Source organism: Gobio gobio, assembly GCF_949357685.1.
Source record: "Gobio gobio genome assembly, chromosome: 6".
Classification (NCBI taxonomy): Eukaryota; Metazoa; Chordata; class Actinopteri; order Cypriniformes; family Gobionidae; genus Gobio; species Gobio gobio.
In genome coordinates, this window is record NC_137102.1 from 47,479,862 (window position 1) to 47,504,665 (window position 24,804).

At 37.3% G+C, this 24,804-nt stretch overlaps 2 protein-coding genes across 5 annotated transcripts in view; both read right to left on the reverse strand.

The window, feature by feature from the left end:
* The window catches only part of kirrel1b (kirre like nephrin family adhesion molecule 1b), a 62,974-nt gene extending 55,815 nt beyond the window's left edge, over nucleotides 1-7,159 (reverse strand). Inside the window, exon 1 of the mRNA XM_079818943.1 lies at nucleotides 6,889-7,159. Coding sequence (XP_079675069.1) covers nucleotides 6,889-6,946 — 58 coding nt within the window. The 5' untranslated portion in view covers nucleotides 6,947-7,159. The remainder of the gene's footprint in view (nucleotides 1-6,888) is intronic.
* Nucleotides 7,160-10,966: 3,807 nt separating this feature from the next.
* The window catches only part of cadm3 (cell adhesion molecule 3), an 82,796-nt gene continuing 68,958 nt past the window's right edge, over nucleotides 10,967-24,804 (reverse strand). For all 4 annotated transcript variants that reach the window (XM_079818905.1, XM_079818906.1, XM_079818904.1 and 1 more), the window contains 2 exons: nucleotides 24,114-24,239; nucleotides 10,967-11,564 (listed from right to left, as the gene is read on the reverse strand). In XM_079818905.1, coding sequence (XP_079675031.1) covers nucleotides 11,446-11,564; nucleotides 24,114-24,239 — 245 coding nt within the window. In that variant the 3' untranslated portion in view covers nucleotides 10,967-11,445. The remainder of the gene's footprint in view (nucleotides 11,565-24,113; nucleotides 24,240-24,804) is intronic.

Sequence of the window (24,804 nt, forward strand, 5' to 3'; positions counted from 1 at the left end):
TTGTCCTACCGAAATTATACCAGTCTTACATTAGTATTATCACAATATGATATAGTTTTTATAAAAATGTATATTATATTATATTATACTATATTATGATAGCTTTAAACATATTTACATTTTTTGTATTTTCTGTTTTTATTTTAATTTTAGTTTAAAAAAATTAGTTAGTTATTGTTAAATATGTCCATATAGTTGTTTTAATTCAGTTTTAGTTATTTTAGTACATCAAGTAAAATTATGTTCTTATATATATTTGTATTTAAAATGTACCTAATGGCTTTTCAGAAATAATTCTAAACCATTTTTAAACCATTAAACAATTATGAATAAAAAAAAAATATTCATGAATCTGCACGAATATTATATTATATTGTATTATGTTACATTATATTATATACCTAAAATAAATCTGAAATAAAATATATTTTTTTATATTTTATTTTATTTCAGTTAACATTTATTTTATTTCAAGTCACAAAAATGGATAAAGGGTTAGTTCACCTAAAAATGAAAACTGTCATTAATTACACACCCTCATGTTGTTCCAAACCTGTAAGACTTTCGTTCATCTTCAGAACACAAATTATCTTTTTAATGAAATCTGAGAGCTTTCTGTCCCTCCATTGACAGCCTACACAACTACCGCTTTCAAGCCATGTGACTCCAGTGGTTTAACCTCAATTTTATGAAGAGACTCAAAAACAATTTTTCCCCACTTTATTTATAAAATATTAATCTCCAACATGTGTTCATGCAACAACGTCTGCTCTTGCATCAACAGAACACGCGTGCTTCATTGTGCTCTCGTGAACACGCACATAAATGTATGCATCGTGGTGCTGTCGTTCATTAAAAAAAAATTGTGTTTTGAAGGTTAACAAAAGTCTCACGGGTTTGGAACGAGATGAGGGAGAGTAATTAATGACAGAATTTTCATTTTGGGGTGAACTAAATCTTTAACAATAATAACTGAATTATTCACAAAAAAATCTAATTGAAATTGTAAAACAGCAACAGACAAGCTTTAAACTAGGTATTTGACACAAAACCTTAGATTTACTTGCCCCGGTCTTTTACTTATAAAATTCTATGAAGCTATCATTGTGTATCACAAAGCCCCTCAGAATAATACCATTGCTAGATGTTCACATGGTTACAGTTTAAAAATAGGTGGACAAATGTGTGTTCGTGTGTGTCTTTGAGTATGCGTGTACACCTGTATTCACAGTCTCCTTCTGTATCCACAAAGTCTCATTCTTGTCCAAGCGAGCACGCATGTCTTCACACCTGTGCCCCAGTTATTCATCTAACAAAATTACTGCTGCCTACCAGTAACCCACAGGAGAGATCTCCAGCCCAGACAGATCTGGGACTGATATTTCTTCTACACAAGCATCGGGCTTCTCATTTAAATGAGATGTTTCCTGAGGATCATCTCTGCGCTGAAATTAACGTCTGGTTTTGTATTAGACACATGCATGTGTATACAAGTCCGTGCACAAATGACTATATATAAACAACTATTGCAAGTGTGTCAAGCAACACTAATAATAATATACTATCCAAAGCAATCACCGCTTTATAAATAGAAATCCAGGCATTTGGAGTCGACATTCCATCACTGCAGTTGTTATAAGAAAACACAGCTAATGCTGTTTGGTCCACCTGCCAACTAAATGTAATACTCACTAGATTCGCCATTAATTACACAGACTTGCATAGCTAAAAATATCAACTGCAATGCATCAGTGTTTCTCTTACTGTCTCACATTGGTGTAAGTGTCATCCAAAATAAATGTTCATCTACGGCTTTATTACAAAGTGCAGGGAAACACTGCTAGACACAGTTAGACTGGAATGCCACTGATTGCTTGAACGAAAAAAAAATGATGACTGAAATAATCAGTAGCCAACTTGACTAGCGAACTTTACACAACTCCAAACTTTGTGTGGCCTTCGGATTAGATCAAGAACAGTGCGTAGAGAGCTTCATGGAATGGGTTTCCATGGCCGAGCAGCTGCAGAGCAGTGGAGACGTGTTTTCTGGAGTGGCGAATCACACTTCTCTGTCTGGCAATCCGATGGACGAGTCTGGGTTTGGCAGTTGCCAGGAGAACGGTACTTGCCTGACTGTATTGTGCCAAGTGTAAAGTTTGGTAGAGGGGGATTATGGTGTGGGGTTGTTTTTCAGGGGTTGGGCTTGGCCCCTTAGTTCCAGTGAAAGGAACTCTTAATGCTTCAGCATACCAAGACAATTTGGACAATTTCATGCTCCCAACTTTGTGGGAACAATTTGGGGATGGCCCCTTCCTGTTCCAACATGACTGCGCACCAGTGCCCAAAGCAAGGTCCATGAAGACATGGATGAGCGAGTTTGATGTGGAGGAACTGACCTTAACTCGATAGAACACCTTTAGAGTGGAGACTGTGCCAGGCCTTCTCGTCCAACATCAGTGGATCACAAATGCACTTCAAGAAGAATGGTCAAAAACTCCCATAAACACACTCCTAAACCTTGTGGAAAGCCTTCCAAGAAGAGTTGAAGCTGTTACAGCTAAAGTGATATTTCGGCATGTTTTTTCCGTGTCTCGACTCTGGTGGAACTTTCTGTATAGCATCATGGGTAATGTAGTTTTTCACCAAGAATTCTGCTGTTAAAGACAATTATTTTAAACTAAGTTGAAATAATAGGGGCTGGTGGCTTCAACAGACCTCGTAGCTCACAGTAGGCCTGTCTTTAAAGGTTTATAAGTTATCATTAAAAATCAATTTCCCTATGGTGAAAATGAACAGTAGCTCCTCACTGCAGAACACGAGATCCAGGGAATGGAGTTGGGGTAGGTTTAGGGTTGGGGTCCTGGGGTAGGTGAGGTCTCAGCCTCAGACGTCACGCCCACGGACCGTTGGCTGAACGTCTGATGCATATGGCACACTTAACTGGAAACACTTGAGGATTTTTGAAGTTTTCATTTGGTTGTTTGAATTCTAAAGGCTGCCGAGAAGACGTGTGTGCTGCGTTCTTTAACGGTCTGCCTGGAAAAAAAATGCCATGATGCCAAACTTCCTCGTGGAAGAAGAACGCCGCCGTGATTACAACTGTGACAATGAGCGCTTAACACGATCAACTAAACGCTGGATATTTAAAAAAGTATGTGAAGTTTGCGGCTCCATTGTTGCAGTAATATAGCAAAGTAATATAGCAAAGTATTTAAAGTTGGAGGAGTTGGATCTGGATCCAACCACGCCTCCTGGATCTTGTGTTCTGCAGTGAGGACCATCTCAGAATGAATGCCGTTTTTACTTCCGGAACTTGCACTCTTATATACTGTAACAGCAAATTCCCGTACACCCGCCTATAAACGATCCCTCAAACTCATTTTGCATACAGAACAACTGAGTTATCCAGTCCAAACTTAGTTATAACTCTCTGGACAGGGCCAGATTTACCTCATATTGTGACATAGGCTAAAGAAATATTTTGGCCCCCCCTTTAAACCTAAAGAAAATTATATGCTTTTTCTTTTGTCTTGATCACCTCTAAAATCGTCATGATGAGGTTTCTAAGACTCTTAACTTCGTATCTCTTCCCTTCCCTCTCTATATGACGGAGTTGAGTGAAAGAAATTTGTCAGCTCTAATTGTGATAATCAAATATGAAAACTGCTCACTTTCCACAAACACATACACAGGTGCACAATACTGCAGCAGTTATTGCACATTTCTAAAACTATATGAATGAAAGTAATGCTGGTGTGGATGAACTGAAGGGAGGTTATTATAATTAGATGAACAGGAATTTAGAGGTTTCTTGGAATGCAAAGAGCTGCTTCTAAAATAAAAAGTCAAATTGATTTATTTAACTCATGAATAGGCCCAAATAAACTCTGATCATGCCATATAGTGAATGAATACAAAAAGGGTTCTGTGTGTACATGTGTTTCTATCCCGGTGGGGACTTCGGCTGAATGCACACAGACTCATGGGGACTCATGTCACCATGGGGACCTAAATTGAGGTTATAAAGCTTATAAATCATACAGAATGAGTTTTTTTGAAAATGTAAAAATGCAGAAAGTTTTGTGTGATGGGTAGGTTTAGAGGTAGGCTTAGTGTAAGGAGATAGAATATATAGTTTGTACAGTATAAAAACCATTACGTCTATGGAGAGTCTCCACAAAATAGTAAACCAGGTGTGTGTGTTTGTGTGGTTTAGGCAAGCCCTACGATATGGGGACAAAATGTCCCCACAAAGAAGGCAATATCCAAAATCTGTGTCCTTGTGGGGACATTATTTGGTCCCCATGAGAAAAGCAGCTTTATAAATCATACTAAAAATGCAGAAAGTTTTCTGTGATGGTTAGGTTTAGGGTTAGGGGATAGAATATACAGTTTGTACAGTATAAAAATCATTATATCTATGGCTTCACAAGTGACATGTTTCTACGAATTGATTCTTGTTCCTTCAATGTTTTGACATTAAGGCAAACTGGAAAGAACATCAAAACCAACAAATAATGCCAAAGATCTAAAAAGGTCAGCATTTTTCTTCTGCACAGTGTGGTCACATGATCACGGTACGTTTACACAAGGGCTCTTGAGATCACACCAGGAATGTTAAACGATAATACTGCAGACTAATTAAAAAATAACATCATTTTCCTCTTCTGTCCTCCCTCCGTCTTTTCTTTCCCTCCTTTTGCATTCCTATCCCTTGACAGATTGAGTCGGGCCTGTCTCCTTATCTCTCCATCACGCTATCCCTCCATCACAACATGTCTGTGTCACTTGGTGCTCTCACTCGAAATCAATCCATCACTCTCTCTCTCTCTTTCTCTTCTCCGAATCCCTCCATCAGAGAAAGTTGCTGACACTTCCTGCAAACAGGTCTCACCTCCCTCAATCTCTTTCTTTCATCACCTCTCTGTCTCTCTCTATACCACCATCTTCACATGAAAATCTGCTAACAAGTATGAGATCTGAGAGAACACACTCTCTGATCTTCACCTACACACATACAGATATTTGCAGACACACCGGTTGAAAGAAGAAGCACCGAATGGCTGTGTTATTATCTCTAATGTTCTGTTGAGTTTGAATTTGCTGTCTTTACATTTGGAGCTCATGGGACCCCGATGATCTGTGTTCCCTTTAAATGATACATCTTCTTCTATTCTTCTGATAAAAAGACAATAGAAGGCCAAAGTTGATCAGAACTGGCGTCTCCATCAACTGCGATAAATAATGAAATGCATAGAAAGCTACTCACACAAAGACAACAGTATAACAAATAACACTGAAAAATGCCATTCAAATTTAGGTATAACAAAATAAAATACATTTTAAATAAATAATGGTTTACACTTTACAATAAGTGTGAACTAACAATGAAAAATAGTTCTGATTTTAAGGTGACGTAGTTATACGTTATTATACTTACTATAGTAATAACAGTAAATTATGCATAATTGCAACCCTAAACCAAACCCTAACCCTAATTGTAACTCTATAGTAAGTACATGTAGTTTTTAATATTACTACAATGTAACTACGTCACCTTAAAATAAAGTGTAACCGAATTTATAAATCTTACCTAATTCCAACGTTTACTAATATAATATTAAAATCAAATGTTGTATTTATTTAATGGGCCTCAGCTAAATTGAACTAAAAATGAAAAGTTGCATTTTTTATTACCCATAACAAAGATGTAACACATGCATTGCTCATTGTTGGTTAATAATGTATTAACTACCATTAACTAATGGGACCTTACTGTAAAGTGTTCCCTAAATAACTAATAATTTTATATAAATTAACTATTATTTACTATTATTGCTTTTTAAATAAAATCCAATCAAAAGTGTTCATAGAGGGAATTCTGGGAATGCCCCTTTCTCCATAAACTATAGGCCAAAGCAATACATTTTTTACTTATAACAATAAAATAAATATAATTTCAATAATATTTAGTTAATTTTTTTTAATAACATTTTTTAAAAATATGTTACTGTTAAAATTACATTAGGATCATACATTATGCCTACATATGTAATGTGTAACATATCTTACATATTAAGATGTATGTATTAGGATTAGGTAATCAATTTGACTATTTATTAAAACACAATTATTTTAATTATTTTAGTAAATAACTTACAGTAAACATATATATATATATATATATATATATATATATATATATATATATATATATATATATATATATATATATATATATAATTTTTTTTTTTTTTTCATGCATTCTTGGCGGCAAAGCGATGCCCACCTTTCATTCACATAGACTTTACTTCACAGTCACTGGAACACTTTACACTACAGTCACGTTCGTCCGCGGACCTCATCTATAGCCACTGAAATTCACGCACACGCCGTGGTTTCTTCTTCCCAGTCAAATATCGCCGTCACCGGTGATGCGTCCCACGGTTTTCTACTGCACAGTCACGCGCACGCGAGCAAGACTGGAGGCACGAGACCCTGAACTACATAGCGCGAGCTGCACGGCAGCGGATCAGGGGTATACATACATAATCCTGCAAGCTACCATTAATACCAGCCATAAAAAAGAAATATAAGGAGTCTATAAAATTGAGATTTCTATAAAAACACAATTTTACTAGTTCAAAATTCTAATCATTTTACATAGGCTACACATAAGGTCAGCAGTTGGTGGTGCGGTTTAAAATCCACTATTTAAAAACCTTGACACGATAACCATACAACAAAGCGCTATTTAACCTATAGCGTTACCATAGTAACAAAGTTAAAACACCTTCAGCTGCGCGCGAGCTTGTGACAGAGCTAGAGACAGACACACAGAATTGAATTGAGTCATTTGGTCCCTTGTGAAGGCAGCTCGTGTCTTACCTCTGTGAACACTGATGGCCAAAGTTAAAATCCAGAGGCAAGTCATGCTGAAGCCCATCTGCGCCTCTGTCACTCAGAAAATACACCATCAATTCATCTTCTTCGCACTTGACTCTGAAATCCCGCGAAGCGCTGCTGACAATGTCATCCGCGTGCAGACGGTCTGCGTTCATTCAGCGCGTGTTTCCTTTCTCCTCAGCAGAAGCGGGCGAGATGTGTGGATGAGCGCGCTGGAAAATCTCTTTCTTTCAGCAAATCTCAGTTTTTGATTGTTGAGGGGAGACGCAGCGCTCTGAGATCACCGGAGGACTCGCTCGGTACTGCTCTCTCTCTCTCTCTCTCTCTCTCTCTCTCTCTCTCTCTCTCTCTCTCTCTCTCTCTCTCTCTCTCTCTCTCGCTCGCTCGCTCGCTCGCTCACTCTCTTACTGCGTTTGTCGTCCTTACACTCAGCTCAATGTCACAGCTCGGCAAATCATATACAACTATGAGGACATCAAATTTCACATTTTCACCGTTTAAAATCTGCCAGCTGTTCAATCAGACGACTTGATTATTCAGTGAGGAGCAGTTAGACTCAGGATGAGGCTGAAAAGCCTGTTATCCTATACAGTTGGCTATAGGGGAGACCGGGGCTAGTTGTCACAGGGGCAAGTTGTCACATGGCCTACAGTCGTCCAATTGCAAAAGTATTTGATTTCTCAAGCATGTAGATTTCAAACACATGGTTCACAACTTTCATAAATTCAGATAACCTACCTTTTTTCTTTTTTAAAAACCCTCTTCTCAATATTAAAATGACAAATGCCATACTGTTTTTTTAAAGCAATTAGGTAAACAAAGGAAAAAAGAAAATAAAACCACTATATTATGAAAGTAGATTTTACTAAAAAGGAATTGTGCTCTCAACTGTGCTCTCAACACAAATAGGATATATTTATCACAGTTGCAGGTTGGGGCAAGTTGTCACATTTGTTATGTGTTATGGCCACACCTAGCCGTGTTTTTTCACAATTGTCGTACACTATTAGTTTTTATTTTAAATACAGTTTGTGTGTGTGTGTGTGTGTGTGTGTGTTTTTTTTTTTTTTTTCATTTAGAATATATTTAATTTTTCAGCCATGAAATTGTCAATAAACAGCAGGTTGCCTTTGTGAAGAAATAAACCACATGTCAACATGCCTATAACAGTGAAAATGTTCAAGTTTTTTTAGAGCCAAGATTTTTAAATATTATATGACAATGGACTATTGAATTATAATAAGGTACAACCCAATGACAATCTGCTGTGCCCACAATTTGTGGTACATTAAGGTACAATTTTTGCATGTTTTCTGAAACTAGAAACCCTAACAGTTGCACATTTTCACTTTTCATGTAAATAATATTAAATAATAACAATAACATTATCATCAACATCATTCTTAAGTGTTAAAATAATAATAATAACCACTGAAAGTATAGGTTAACCCAAATGTATATTTATTTTGAAGTTAACAAGGGATCTCTTTTTGTAACAAAAAGCAAATACTGTCTAAACAGACCATCAAACAAAGGGAACCCACAATGATGATGATCTCAGAGTTTAGTCCCGTTCAGATGACATCATCGGCCATAATACAAATCAACATACATGACAGAATATCTCCACATGATATGAATATTTATTCAAAAGGAAGACTTATCATTCAAAAAAAAAAGAAAAAGAAAAAAAGAAGAATCTAACTTTAATAATACTTTTAGTGCTTCCTGCATCTGTTTGGTGGGCCATGTGTGAAAATCTTCCACGCACATAAACACAGACACACGGAGTAAATGTGTGCCGGTGTCTGTGCTCACTTGAGTGTGTAGACTGTTCAAGGCAACACTAATCACATGAAATCATTACAAAAAAATGGCAGATTATCAAACAACACAAAAAAGTCATGGAAACTATATGTTCATCTACACCTTCCAGTCTAAGACATTTAGTCGTCATAAAAATGATTTTAAAAAATGGAACATAAAATTACAAACAACAGTATGCACATCTACAGCAGAATCAAAGTAAACAACATAATTTAAAATGAAGCACTGAGCTGATTGATCACTAACTGGAAGTTCTACTGCTTGCACAGGACAGACAGAAGAGAGAGAGAGAGAGAGAGAGAGAGAGAGAGAGAGAGAGAGAGAGAGAGAGAGAGAGAGAGAGAGAGAGAGAGAGAGAGAGAGATGTGGGGGACGCAATGCATTGTCGCCATCTTGCGGCGGTCGATTGTTACTGCTTATCTCAGAAACTCATTGTCTGCGGTCGTTAATGAGGTATGTGAGGGAGAATGAAGGTAGAGGACGGGTTTTGGTTGTAATTGGTCAGTCGCTACTTAGTTGTGACCTACATATGCGTTAAACGAACGACCCTGTCATCCCACGTGAACAAAAACATGCATAAACTTCAGAACTTTCATATATGTGGCGATGAGAGTGATTTAATGCAAGATTCCCAGTTCATTGGGGTCGAATTACATTGTATAATTGAAACATGCACTTTCAGCTCCATTAAAAACGATCTGTAATGTGAGAAGTATTCGAAACAAGTATGTTTTATTGTGAATTGTGATGTTTTTTTCCCGCCGGTTTTTCTAGTAAATAACCATACCGGCCTCTTGGTCCCAGTTTCTCAAGTTCAGAGGGAAAAAAAATGGTTTTCTAAATATATGATTTTCGACCATTTGCCATGTTTAGGACAAGATATGTTGGAATTGAAAAATGCTCAACTCCTAAGTCACAGCTCTATGCAAATATACGGAAAAGAAATAGGCCTAACCGACACAGAAATGACAACTGGCCACTTTCTGTAATCAAAACTGTTCCCAGGTCAGTACCGATTAGGGAAGATACATAGAGAAGCATAACTCGTTCACAAATTTAATCACAATACATTTAAAAGTAAAGTGTGTAATTTCTGCGCCACAGAACTGAATCAGACTGCACGCCATTGGTTGATGCTCAAACAAACAGAGCAATGTTTTGATAGCGCCACAGGGAATCGACCTATGGATGGCTTACTTGCAGTCTATTCACATTAAGATGGGATAGGATAAAGGATTTAACATGCTAAAAATTACACACATCACCTTTAATTAGCCAGTTTGAATTAAAAATTCATATTGTTTCTTTATTAAATGGAATTGCCTCAGTTTATTTCATGATGCAACTGACTAAACCCACAAACTCCCTCCAAAAGTCACTGATATCTTGTGGTTGACAATGATGGAATACGTCTAGAAATAATCTAGCTGTAAAAGGAAGGGAAGACAAAGGTCAAAACAGACTAAAAAGATTGTGGGTAGGAAGAAAATGGGAATATGATCATTCAGAGAGAAAGAGAGAGAGAGAGAGAGAGAGAGCAGTAGTTTGCGTTACCCTGCTTTTTCTGAAGAACAGAGGAGATTCATTCCTGAAGGTGGCGTGAGTGAGCTAATCACTGGGCCTGATCCAATGACACATCAGTGCACAAATCAGTGTAATGCATTTAGATTGAGGACCTAATAATAATAATAATAATAATAATCTTCCCAGGTTTATGAAATGACACTAGACTGTTGCACCAACAGTAAACACCAGAAATCAAACTCGAATAGAACATAATTCATACAAATATTACTGAAGTTTTCATAACACCATGTTTTTTTTTTCTATAGTCCAGAATCAGATATTATTTTATCAACTCTGCATTTCCACGCATGTAAGAAAACCAGGCAGGCTCAGAGAGTATATACTGCAATATCAGACAGTGAGGTTAGAGAGAGAGAGAGAGAGAGAGAGAGGGATGGAGGGAGATAATGAGAGAGAGCGATGGAGAATATATTTACAGCACACTGAGTAGAAATGATGCTATATAATCATATATATATATATGTATTTATAAATTTATATCAGGGGTCCCACACAATGATTGCAGGGGCTGCTGTTTTTGCCTGGTTCTTCTGCCTGTGTGTGTGTGTGTGGATGATGTAGCGTAACACTGATGTATATGAGTGTGTGTGTCAGTGATATTGCAGGGTTGATTCAATTTTATCTTCAGTTTAAGACCTTTTTGTTTGATGTGTGTTTGCATGCGTGCCTGTTATGAGTCTGTGTCTTTCGATGGTTTTGGGAGCAGACCGTGTGTCCTGAAAGTTCATGCATGCACATGTCACTGTGCAACATATCTGGACCGTTTGAAAGGAATGATGGGAGATGAGGGAAGTGTGGTCACTGTCATATTGCCTTTGTGTATATGTTTTTATAGTTTACGTCTCATTATGAGTGTTTGCTCATATGTCATTATGGTAATGATGAAAGAGCATGTGTGTGTGTGTATGTGTGTGAAAATGAGCCCACGCGCCAGTGCATAACTCTCACTTTCCTGTCCTGTGTGTCGCTGATTTGAGGTCCTTCAGTTCCAACAGGTCAACACTTTTTGTTTTGTTTGTTTTTTTTCCCCTCACTTATTTCCTCTCTCTTCTGCCATCGCCGTTTTTCCCATCAGGCTGAGTGAACTGAAGCGTGTGAAGGAAGAGGGTACGGAGGGATGGATCTCTAGATGAAGTACTCTTTCTTGTCATCCACCCCAGAGTGGCCCCCCTCAGCGTTAATGATGGCTGTGTCTGCATCAGGAGCATCGTCGGAACCTTTCGCCTCATGAGTCAGGTACGTTCCTGAGAGACAGAGAGAGAGACAGAAATCACAACTGTAACTGTTTTCTTTGTTTTTGCTATTTGCAAATCATCATTAATTAATATTTTATTTTTAATTATTACATTTCCAATCACTTCTATGGCCATAGATGTATAAAATCAAGCACCTAGGCATGCAGACGCTTCTACAAACATTTGTGAATGAATGGGTCGCTCTCAGGAGCTCTGTGAATTCAAGCGTGGTATCGTGATAGGTTGCCACCTGTGCAACAAGTCCATTCGTGAAATTTCCTCACTACTAAATATTCCACGGTCAACTGTTAGTGAGTGGTATTATATCAAAGTGGAAGCAACTGGGAACAACAGCAACGAAGTGGTAGGCCACAAAATCACAGAGCACAGCGCATGCTGAGGTGCACAGTGCGCAGAAGTCGCCAACTATCTGCAGAGTCAATAGCTACAGAGCTCCAAACTACGTGTGGCCTTCAGATTAGCTCAGGAACAGGGTGTAGATTGCTTCATGGAATGGGTTTCCATGACCGAGCGGCTGCATCCAAGCCTTACATCACCAAGTGCAATGCAAAGTGTCGGATGCAGTGGTGTAAAGCACTCCGCCTCTGGACTCTAGAAAAGTGGAGACGTGTTCTCTGGAGTGATGAATCACGCTTCTCTGTCTGGCAATCCGATGGACGAGTCTGGGTTTGGCAGTTGCCAGGAGAACGGTATTTGCATTGTACTTGCATTGTGTCAAGTGTAAAGTTTGGTGGAGGGGGGAATTATGGTGTGGGGTTGTTTTTCAGGGTTTGGGCTTGGTCCCTTAGTTCCAGTGAAAGGAACTCTTAACCCTCTGGGGTTCTTCATTTATGGGTCACACTCAGGACCTTCGGGTCAAAAACACGGAGGGCAGGATTAAGATAAAAAAGATTTGAGTAAAATCAATGAAATTTGTTTTGTTAAATAATATTTTTTCTTTTCTTTTTTGGTGTTTTGAGGTAATTTTATGATTTATAATTAATATTTATGCAATAATTACGACCCATTTTTTTCCCATTGAATATAATAAAAAATGTATATATATTATTTTTTTTATTCTTTTTTATTAAAGCTGTATTTCATTTTTAGAGTCAAGCCTAGCCCTCATGAAAGCAATTTTTTCAATGAGATCGGTGCCATCCGGTGGACACATTGAGCATTTTTATCACACAATAGCACATTTTTACCACTATAGTGGAACTTGCGTTTTTAAAAAAAAAATTTAAATCGTAGCTTCATCGGAATGGTCCGAAACTTGGTGACTTTATTGGTACTTGATATATGAACACCCAAAAAAATTGGGGACAGGATTTGAAAAGTCTAAGTGGTCGTAAAAAAAATAGTCACACTCAGGACCTTCGGGTCAAAAATGACCCCCATAGGAAATTAATGGGAAATTCGTTTTTTTGTGCATACAATCTACAAATCAGCCAGGATGCAGACAACAGTGAAGGGGTGAATCTCTAAAACATCAAGAGTGCAAAACAGACAAAAAAACTCACACACACACACACACACACTTATACACACAAAAACACACGCACACACAAATTAACGCTTGCCATTCCAAAAGCTAATTGTGTTTTTGTGTGTGTGTGTGTGTGTGTGAGTTTTTTTGTCTGTTTTGCACTCTTGATGTTTTAGAGATTCACCCCTTCACTGTTGAGTCCTTTTTTTCAGCATCCTGGCTGATTTGTAGATTGTATGCACTGAGTGTGACTATTTTTTTTATGACCACTTAGACTTTTCAAATCCTGTCCCCGAATATTTTGTGTGTTCATATACCAAGTACCAATAAAGTCACCAAGTTTCTGACCATTTCGATGAAGCTACGATTTTTTTAAAAATTTATTTAAAAAAATTTGTGTCAGAAATGACCGAAGAGCCCCAGGGGGTTAATGCTTCAGCATACCAAGACATTTTGGACAAAGTCATGCTCCTAACTTTGTGGGAACAGTTTTGGGATGGCCCCTTCCTGTTCCAACATGACTGCACACCAGTGCACAAAACAAGGTCCTCAACCTGATAGAACACCGTTAGAGCGGAGACTGCGAGCCTGCGAGCCGCCAGGCCTTCTCGTCCAACGTCAGTGCCTGAGCTCTCAAATGCGTTTCTAGAAGACTGTTAAAAAAATTCCCATAAACACACTCCTAAACCTTGTGAAAAGCCTTCCCAGAAGAGTTGAAGCTGTTATAGCTGCAAAGGGTGGGCCAACTCCATATTAAACCCTACGGATTAAGAGTGGGATGTTATTAAATGTCATGTGCAAGGCAGGCGTCCCAAAACTTTCTGCGATAGTGTATGTGTGTGGTTCTGAAACCAGTCCAGATAGGAATCCATGAGTTCACACTTGCATATAATTAATTAGAGTAAAGGTTATGCATATTTGGCGTGCTGTCCGGGGGGAGGGCTCCGAGCTCGGAATTTTGGCCCGAACCCAGAGCATAATATCCCCTTGGTTGATATTAGAATAGTTAGGACTAGAAGAGAGGAGATGGGGTGGTGGAGGGATACTGATAAACTGTCAACGAACAGAGATAAGCCTGCTCTATATATACCTCTTATCCCAATAATTGAGTTGATTAACTGAATATGCTTCTCTCGTGTTAATTACGTTAATTATCTGAATGTGCTCCTCCCGAACTTTGTTAATAAAACATCATATCCGCTTCCAAGACATTTGGACACATTTGTAGATGGACTTGATTTTCTCTTTGTCTTACAATATGGGCCAGATTTACTAAACAGGGCAAATTAGCATGAGAGAGCAATTCCAAAAAAGCACAGATGAGAGTGAAAAGTTAACGAAAACGCAAATTAAAGAACACAAACGCAGCCGCATCATTTCTATAATGACCAGTGTTGGGAATAACGGCGTTATAGATAAACGGCGTTACTAACGGAATTACTTTTTTCAGTAACGAGTAATCAAACGAATTACTGTTTCTTCCGTTACAACGCCGTTAGCGTTACTGAGGAAAAAAATGCGGCGTTACTATAATTGAGCTCATTGAAGCGGTTTTCATCCGAACAGGCTCTCTGTCAGTCGGACCTGCAACACGCGCGCGTGTGTGTGTGTGTGCGCGCGCCAGCCATGCGTGTTGGGGGTTGGGTTGGGTGGTAGGCTACACATAACTGATGATGATTGGTGGGTTGGAGACAAGGTTGAGGTTGATAGGTTGAGTTCACACACACACACACACCTATGACGCACACGCATATGCACAGTCAGCGATGGCAGTCCAACGACTTCAAAGGTAGCTTTCGCAAACTGAAAGTATAAACGCTACTTTTCCCTCGTTGAGGTGAAAGGTAAGAATATTTATGTAACGTGCAGCTTATGCCCAGGAAGAAAGAGTCTCTCCACGCCGGTGGCAAGTAATTCTATTTCTAATCTAATGAAGCCTCACGTCATCACAGCCACAACATTAGTGGCTAAAAACCCAGGTGATAACGTGAGCTCCACTACCAGGAGTAGTAAAGAAGTACTGATACTATTTACACAATATTTACACTATAGTAGGTCTACTGATACTATTTACACAATATGTACACTATAGTAGGTCTACTGATAATATTTACAATAATATATTGAATTTGATAGGTGTCTCACATTGTCCCACAGCAACATTACAATAGTGTACATTAATGTACAATGTTTTATAATAATAATGTATTCTGTTTAGTGTCCAATTCATTCATTTAACATATTTAATATTGGGGGCATCCAAGTTATTTGACATATTTGAACATTTGAAGAAAAGAAAAAAAGTAACACATTAGTTACTTTCCCTGGTAATTAGTTACTTTTATAATGATGTAACTCAGTTACTAACTCAGTTACTATTTGTAAGAAGTAACTAGTAACTATAACTAATTACTTTTTTAAAGTAACGTGCCCAACACTGATAATGACCAACGCATCCACCAAGAGAAGTGTAAATTAGTGTCTGGTTTAAGACATGCTTTTTTGGGTGTTAAATAATGGTGCAAACACCAGTAAATTGATGAATGCAAACCTTAGTAAATCAGCTTGCATGATTCATTTAAATACTCTCCTCCCATAAATTTTGCGTCTGAAAGGGAAACTTTTACAAATGCATATGCAATAAGGTCAGCCGCAAAAATAACCCTGTCCGTGGCTTTTCAGCACTAATTTTTCACTGTGCATCTTTAGTAAATCTTAACGGTAGCTTTTTTAATGCCAAAAGAGGGTTTGCTGTTAAAATCTGGCCCTATATGAGGTAATGTGTATTCTCATTGGGCGGTTGTTACATCACCCCTTGACCATATCTAAAAGCTGATGACGGTTTTTGTGAACTGAGACTCTGTCTGTCTGACTCTTTCCATGGGTCCATGCATTTTTCAGTGAAAGGAAGGACTGAGAATATTGCTGTGGTGGCACAGAGAAATAGACATAATCTAACAGTAATGTTACACAATTTTTGAGTGGAAAAATGTATCACAGTTTCCACAAAAATATTAAGCATCACAATTGTTTTCAACATTAATAATAATAAGAAGAAATCAGAATATTAGAATGATTTCTAAAGGATCATGTGATACTGAAGCTGAAAATTCAGTATTGCATCACAGGAATAAATAACAATTTATAATATATTAACATAGAAAACAGTTATTTTAACTTGTAATAATATTTCGTAATATTGCAGTTTTTAAAAAAATGATCAAATAAATGCAATTTTGGTGAGCAGAAGAGACTTTTTTCAAAAACAAACAATTTGAATAGTAGTACAAATTAAATATAACAATGAAACAAAGTAGTATTTCCCAATACATTTTATTTAAAAAAAAATTAAATATATTTTTTATTTTACTTATTTTATTATATTAAAATTATTTTAGTAAACAGTAAGAAAGGACAACATTTTGAAGATTGAGATTTACATGCTGCATTTACATGATCAATATTTTGATATTTTACAGTAGCGGCCAAAAGTGATGTCTGGCCTAAGAAAAAAATTACATCTACATCTGTATTCATTCAAAGATTGTTAAAGATTTTGTAAGCATATACGTAGTGTAGTTGTGCTTTGAGTCAATTGTTTTATTTTTAACACAATGAAAATTGCCAAAATTGTGCGGACATAACTTTTGGCCAGGCTGTGATATAATCGGTTTTAAAAAAACAAAAAAAGTTTATGTATGTTTTGTGCATAGTAAAATAAAACCTGTACCTAAACAGCGTTTAGTGTTTTGTTCTACCCTTGATATTTAATATATTTAAAAAATCGAACTTGTAGGGTCCTTAAAAACAAATTTCCCATCCGGACATTACTTTTGGCCTCTACTGTACATGTGATTTTTTTTGTCTCATCTGTTTACATTCACTTAAGACATATCCGAATGCATTTACATTAATACCTCACCAAAGTGTACATATTATCTTTCAATGCACAGCTGCATTTAATCCTCGTTCAGCATTTTTTCCCTGGCTCGGAAACCAGGCTGTTTTTCCCAGATGTATAGTTTCTGACAGCTCTTCTAGATATATACGGTGTATGTCAGATAGATACAGAGGAAAAGCTGCAGCACAGCTGTGATGATCTGTTTACAGGGTCCTTATGTGCACAAACAGTCACACAGTCTGTCAGTCTTTGTCAGTTGCTTCTTGCACTCTGCAAAATAGCTGTTTTTAAGAAGACATAAGGGCAGAATTTTTCTTTCTCTTTTGAAATAAAAGAAACCAACGTACTATGCAGACATGAAACTCTTTCCCCAGTCCACCTAAACCACTAAAAATAGTGAGTCACGGTTTTGATGTCAGAGATACCAGAACTAGAGTTAAAGGGTTAGTTCACCCAAAAATGAAAATTAACTACTCTCCCTCATGTCGTCCCAAACTCGTAAGACCTTCGTTCATCTTCGGAACACAAAGTAAGATATTTTTGATGAAATCCGAGAGCTCTATTTTAAGTTCTATTTTAAGTTTTTACTACCTTTCTGGACCTTGAAAGTGTTAATTAAATAGCTGTCTATGGAGGGGCCTGAGAGCTCTCAGATAAAAAAAAAAAAACTTAATTTGTGTTCCAAAGATGAACGATGGTCATACGGGTTTGGAACAACATGAGGGTGAGTAATTAATAGTGTTGTAGTCAAGACCACCTAAACCAAGACCAAGTCGAGACCAAGACCAGCTTGTGCCGAGACCAAGACTTTGTGGGGTTGAGACTAAGACAAGACCAAGACCAGACCAGCACTCCTTAAAGGGATAGTTCACCCAAAAATGAAAATGCTGTCATAATTTACTCAACCTCAACTTGTTCCAAACCTGCATGAGTTTCTTTGATCTGCTGAACACAAAAGAAGATATTTTGAAGAATGTTTGTAACCAAGCAGATAGAGCGACCATTGACTACCATAGTAGGGGGAAAAAATACTATGGTTGTGAATGGTTGCTCTATCTGCTTGGTTACAAACATTCTTCAAAATATCTTCTTTTGTGTTCAGCAGAACAAAGAAACTCATGCAGGTTTGGAACAAGTTGAGGTTGAGTTAATTATGACAGAATTTTCATTTTTGGGTGAACTATCCATTTAAATTCATCTAAAAGATCCATATCTACAGTCTGAGAAATGTCTTATATTTAATGAATAAATACAAGTAGAATAGTAAGAAACTATAACACTGTTACCAATCAAATCACTAACAATAAAATTCATGGCACAGAAGTTGCATCTGAATTGGTACAATTACACCTGCATAAATAATGTTCAGATTAATTTAACATTAAAACATGAACATTATTTAACAGTCACGGAATCCTTTATTCAACCGATTTGTTCAAAGCAGATGATTGATTTAATAACGAAACCCTGCAGAATTAGCAAAGACACCGTTTAAAATGTAATTTAATATTAACATCTTGTTTATTGAACGTTTGTATAAATCAAAATAATTTGCAATCACACTTATATTCATGAAAACAGCACTCTTGCTCTTGCAATATTGCTTAATTATATTCTGTTATATAAAAATCTCAGAATTGTGTGGGCATTTATATACATTTTGGCCATTTTTGAGACAATGCTGCATTGATTCTGAAGCCGGTAACACAATAACAAAAGATATCACATTACAAAGAAGTTATTGATTGCATTTTAAGCTGTAAGTTTTACATCAAATCACATTAATGATGTCAAATCAGACAATGCACCAGCAATTTAGTGATATTCCAGCAGCTGTGGTCTTGACTGGTCTTGAGATAAAATCCCAAGTCCTCTAAGTCCGAGACCAAGACAAGGCCGAGGAGAATTGCAGTCGAGACAGAGACAAGAGCAAGACCTTAAAAAAATGGTCTCGAGACCAGTCTACGTAATTAATGACAGAATTTTCATTTTTGGGTGAACTATCCCTTTAAGTTCACAATACCAGCGACACACACCGAAAAAGCAACAAAATCCCATAAATTTAATGGAGAGCTGGCAATTTCCTGAGACAGGATGTAGGCATGTCCACTACCGTGAAAAAGTTGAGATATGTTTAACTTTATGCAAATGAAGAGAAACTTTCTGAAGCGACAACCAATAGGAGTGAAGTCAACGTGATTGTAAAACACATTCAACTTTGCTGTAACAATGAAAATCTTAACCTGTCTTGTTTTTTTGTAGGCTGCATGGGAACAAGAATAAACATAAAATGCTACATTTTTGTCAACAATGTAATATTTTAACATGCAACACTTTTATTCCTGTGAATGTAATTCCTGTGTTTGTTTATTAATTTTTTTAATGCCATGTTAGCATCGGGGCTGTTTACATGGCAAACACAAGGTCAATATCATCCATAAAATTTAAATTACTATATAAAAAAACTGACATAACCTGACATAAGATACATTATGTGATTCCTTTGTTAATAGATTCAAGCTGCATTAAAATGCAAGAAATGTAATTTTCAATGCAAAAGTAACTACATGAATGTGTTACTTTCCATAAAAAGTGATGATGCAACATAACAAGTTACATTTTATCAGTGGTAAGTTAACACGATAATGTAAATGTTACTTGTAAAAGTAACACTATATCAGTACATTTGCATACTTCCACCTACACAGATACAATAAAGGTCATTAAGATAAAGGTCAAATACAATTCTAAAGGTCAGAGAGGAAAATGGTTATATTGGTTATATATGGTTTGCTGCAGGAAACCTTAAACCTAGATTATAATAAGTAATACTTTATGCAGAGTTCACACTGCATGATTTTCAAACTTGTCGGATCACACTGGGGTAGCATTCAGTCACTGCTGTGTTCACACTGCACGATGGATCGGCGACAGGAGGTTTCACACTGCATGACTTTACAATAGGAAGAATCGCAGACAACTCTCTCCGGTGCGAAAACTACGTTAAACAAAACCAAACACACGAGATGTGACAAGTAAACAACTCGAGATTGCGGGGTGGAGCAAGGATTGTGCAAAGAGAGGTTGAGGTAAATAAATAATTTTACAATGTGCTGCTGTTGCGGCCGGTCAAGCAAATGTTTGTGCTTTGTTTCTCTTTGATAGAATTGTAAATATATCTATTAAAATACTGATATTCTGGTCTATAACTCCTCCCTAACTTTCCGCTGCCCTGTATCTTGCTCTCTCATTGGCTGTAGGTCATCGCCAATGTATTTTTTCAGTCAGAACATATTTCACACAGCAGGAGTTTGAATCGCCGACAGGTCCAGATATTTAGCATGCCAAATATCTCACGGGCTTTGGCGACTTGTCTGCCACTCTCTCGGATTGCATCTTTGATAATTCACACTGCGTGATTGTGCCTATGGTCTCGGGCATTTGTCGCAAAACCTGTGGCCGGGTCAAAATCGGGCAGTGTGAATTAGATGTACACTATGTAACTTTTTTTGCTTAAAATGAACAACATTAAAATTATAACGGGTCTGTGGCAAGCAGGACGAGGCTTATGCCGAGTTCCAGAGCCGGCCCAAGGCATAAGCGAACTAAGCGGCTGCTTAGGGCCCCCTTGGCCACTAGAGGGCCCCCAAGAGCACAAGAAATTACTCTCCGGCAAAGTTATTTTATGATGATTGAAATTGCGAAATGGCCTTAAACAATTATTGCAATAAATTGCAAAACGTTTTCTAATAAATGCAAGGATTGATTCTGACAGCGCTGCACAAGCTCGCGGCGCCATCGGCTGGACACTATTCGCTTGTTAGTCAGGGTTCAAGTCTAAAGTGCGGAAAAGTCGGCGCTAAAACATAACGTTACTCGTCAGTTGCCCGGTAACCTTTTTATGAATGTATAGATTTGAGAATGCGCAATATGGTTTAGTGCGAATATATTGTCTGACGTGCTGCATGTTTTGGACAGAGTAGACAGCATAGCTTCCAGTTTCTCCCTTGAAATGTTAAGTTGTGTAGCCTACATTTTGGAAGTTTTTATTTAGAAAATAAAAAGGTTCTTTCTACACAGTCGAATGGAATACAAAAAATAAAATTTTATTTCCGCCAACATAAAAGCTCTGTTTAATGTTTGAAAGAAATCAAAATTTCTTGTTTTTAAAATAAGTCTCTTCTTCTAACCAAGGCTGCATTTATTTGATTAAAAATACAGTAAAAACAGAAATATTGTAAAATAATATTATAATGTAAAACAGCTGTTTTCAATGTGAATATATAGTAGTAAAGTGTAATTTATTCCTGTGATCAAAGCTGAATTTATCATTACTCCAGTCTTCAGTGTCATATGATCCTTCACAAATCATTCTAATATGATGATTTGATGCTCAACAAACATCTATGATTGTCAATGTTGAACAATGTTTTTAGGATTTTGTAGAATGCTGTTCTTTTGAACCTTCTATTCATTAAAGAATCCTGGGGAAAAGTGAGCATATTCAGCATAAGAGACTACTATAAAAAAAGTACATATCCCAGTGTGAACTGTAGTACTGTAAGACTTACTGTAAGACTTTGAATATTAACGCCTGATCAATCTTGTGGGTTTGCTACTGTTACAATTAAGAACCGTATAACGGTAAAAACATGACAGGCAGACATGTTGTAAGCAACACAGATACAATAACATTTATACTGGGTGTGCGAATTATCAAGAATTGACAATAGTCAATCGTATTGGTGGCACAGAGGGGCCCCCAAATAAAATTCTGCTTAGGGCCCCGTAAGGGCTTGGGCCGGCCCTGCCGAGTTCACACTGACCGATTCATCCACACAGAGCCGAATCACAACCAAAACAATGTTCTTCCACAAAATAGTGCAGGCATAATCTCTTGAATATGCAACAAAAAAAAAATTAATTGCTGTTAAAGGAGCTGTATGTAGGACTGTGGCCAAAACTGGTACTGCAATCACTTTCAAATTACTGTTGAGCGGTGTATTCCCTCTCCCCCTCCCCCTGACTTGAGGCTGCCAGATAGGCTGCAGGATCCAGCAGGAACGTAGGCTGCTACACGGAGCTTTCAATGGCAAGTGACGAGTCCTACACAGTACGTTTTTTTCTTTCTGTTAATTATGTTTATGCTTCAAGAGCGATGTTTTGTGAAGTAATTATGAATCGCAATTTACTTATGGCGATTAGCCAAATATAATCGTAAATATGAACGCTCGTACATTCCCACATGAAAAAATACTATAGTATATTATAGTAAAATTACAGCAAAGCTAAATAACATTAGCAATGGTCATACAGGTCAACTTGCAGCATGTTTTGTCCACTATATATGCGAAGAACGAATGAGGAATATGAGGTAACGTTAGGCTACGGTCTCAAAGGCGTGCTACTGTTGTTTTCCTCAGCGTCTCAGCATAATGACAGAGAAACGGGCTCTGATAATGCATTACTAATGTTAGCAATGACGACTCGCCGTTTTTATTTACCAAACAATTCCTTAACGTTACCTATTCAATTCAATGACCCACCTCCTCCATCTGCGCTAACCTAACGTTACTTTGCACGAACATGCATATCTTTGTTCGACTGTCATGAATATTTGAAATGTCCATTTACATTAAGTACAAGGTAGCCAAACATAGATGAACCTTACCTGTCCAGGAGACAATTAGCAACGTTGGCATCAGTTCAAATTATTCTCCGTTTTCAGCCGTCTACATCTTTCAAAGGCATCTCCTATACAAATCCTTGTTTTATTTCGGACACTGTCACAACGTTTTTCTGATTCATAACGAGGTCGTTTAGGTTTCGTAAAGTTAGACATTGTTTATCCAAAAAGTTTGTAGCTGCAGCTGTGGTAACTAGAGCAGAGCTGGCAACCCGAATGCAGAAACACTACTGACTTCGTGATTGGTAGACAGGTGGAGGGTGACTCTTCAGGCATGACACAACATGTCAACATCAACATCAGTTGAGGGCTGCAACTTCACTTTTAAAATGACAATATCTTGGCCGGACAACCGTTGTCAGTGATATAAATATTTGAAATTAACATGATTTCTTAATGTCTAGTGACATATCAGGGCCATTTTATGATTAATTGAAATACATTTCTTACATACAGTTCCTTTAAATATTGATATTGAATATACTGTACAGTCAAAACCAAAATGATTCAGACACCAGATAAATGTTTTTCCTATTGGGTGCAGGACACTATAGTTCATTTATGTAAGTGAGGATAGCAAAATAAAGTAAACTATGACATATTATACCCAAAAATGCTTCATGCAGTGGACTACCATGAAATTAATAAAACTTTGGGACCTAAATTATTCAGACACTTTGACCTGACCATGTTTTTTCTTTAATTGCTAATGTGACCTTTTACACCACAGACTGAACAAAATGAAGCATTGCTTGGTAATTGGTTGAAAATCTAATTGTGTGCATGAATTTAACAGCTGATATCTGATTGGTTGATTATAATCCATTACATACCTTTCTATCAAAATTATCTGACATTATCAAGATAAATTTGTTTCGACACAGTTTAACTCAAGTTCTTGTCATATTCTATTACCATTTTCTCAACTATAGCGGATAAACTGTGATAATGTGAGAGTATGTTGAAGGTGTCTGAATACATTTTGGTTTGACTGTATATTGATATTGAGCATATGCATTTATAATAGCAAGGACATGCAACCAAGAATGTGTCCATACATTGTTCGCCTATTCTATGTTCATACACTCAGAAGCGGTTTATTCGTTTTCGTTTAAAAAAAAAATTCCCTTGGTAGCACCGTTACAGTGAGACGTGGTTCATTTACAAGTAAAATGTGCGAGTCAACAATGTAATCTTGGGTCAAGTGTCTAGATGCTTAAATTCAAGACAAAATCTATAAAATAAATCATTAAAAAAAAGAAAAGGCTGCTGATGGGGCAGGACACAGCCAGGCCCTCCGTCCACAGTTCCTGAAGGTTATAATCCCTTCAGACGCTCTAGGTGTGTGTGTGTGTGTGTGTGTGTGTGTGTGTGTGTGTGTGTGTGTGTGATCTCTTTGTGTCTGATTAGATCTGTGCATGTGTGTGAAAGAGAGCGAGGGATTTCTTTGTCTGATTAGGGTGGGGTGTGAGTGTGCAGTACCTTTGTGTCTGATGAGGTATCTGCCGAGGACGATGAGAAGACAAAGCATGATGAAGACAATGACAGCAACCACTCCACCAATCACAGCATGGTCTACTCCTGAAGAGGTGGTCATCGCTGTGGGGTCTGAGAAACGAACAGAGACAGGTAGATCGTCAAAGCCGTGCAGAGAGGACAATCAGGAGGACAACAGATGTCTTAAAAATACAGATCAGGCGAAATCAGAGAAGAGTTTGTGAGAGACTCGGAAGACTTATTTGTCCCCACCTTGTCTTTACAAACACAGCAGAGGTCATGCATGTACAGTAATGTTAGGAATCTTAACTATCTGATTTTGATTCAGAAGGTCACAATTCGATTACAGAACGGTCCTCTAGGCAATGGCATAAAGCTGCACATATTTGGAAAATAACAAAAGACCTAGTGATTCACTTTGTCCTTTTTTGAAGTACCGGTATATAGAGGCTGTACAATGGATGGAAATGTGCATTATGAATTTTAAAAAGTTGTTGTATTAGAATACTTCAATTTAAATGCAACAAAACGACTTGAATTACTGGTGGAAATCTGTGCTTAAACTATTCAGGTTGATGCAAATTTTCATCTGGTTTTAAGAAAAGTTTGCATATTTGAATCAAAGTCAAGCACGATTATTCACAACACGACAAAAATACAACCCCTCTGATAATAC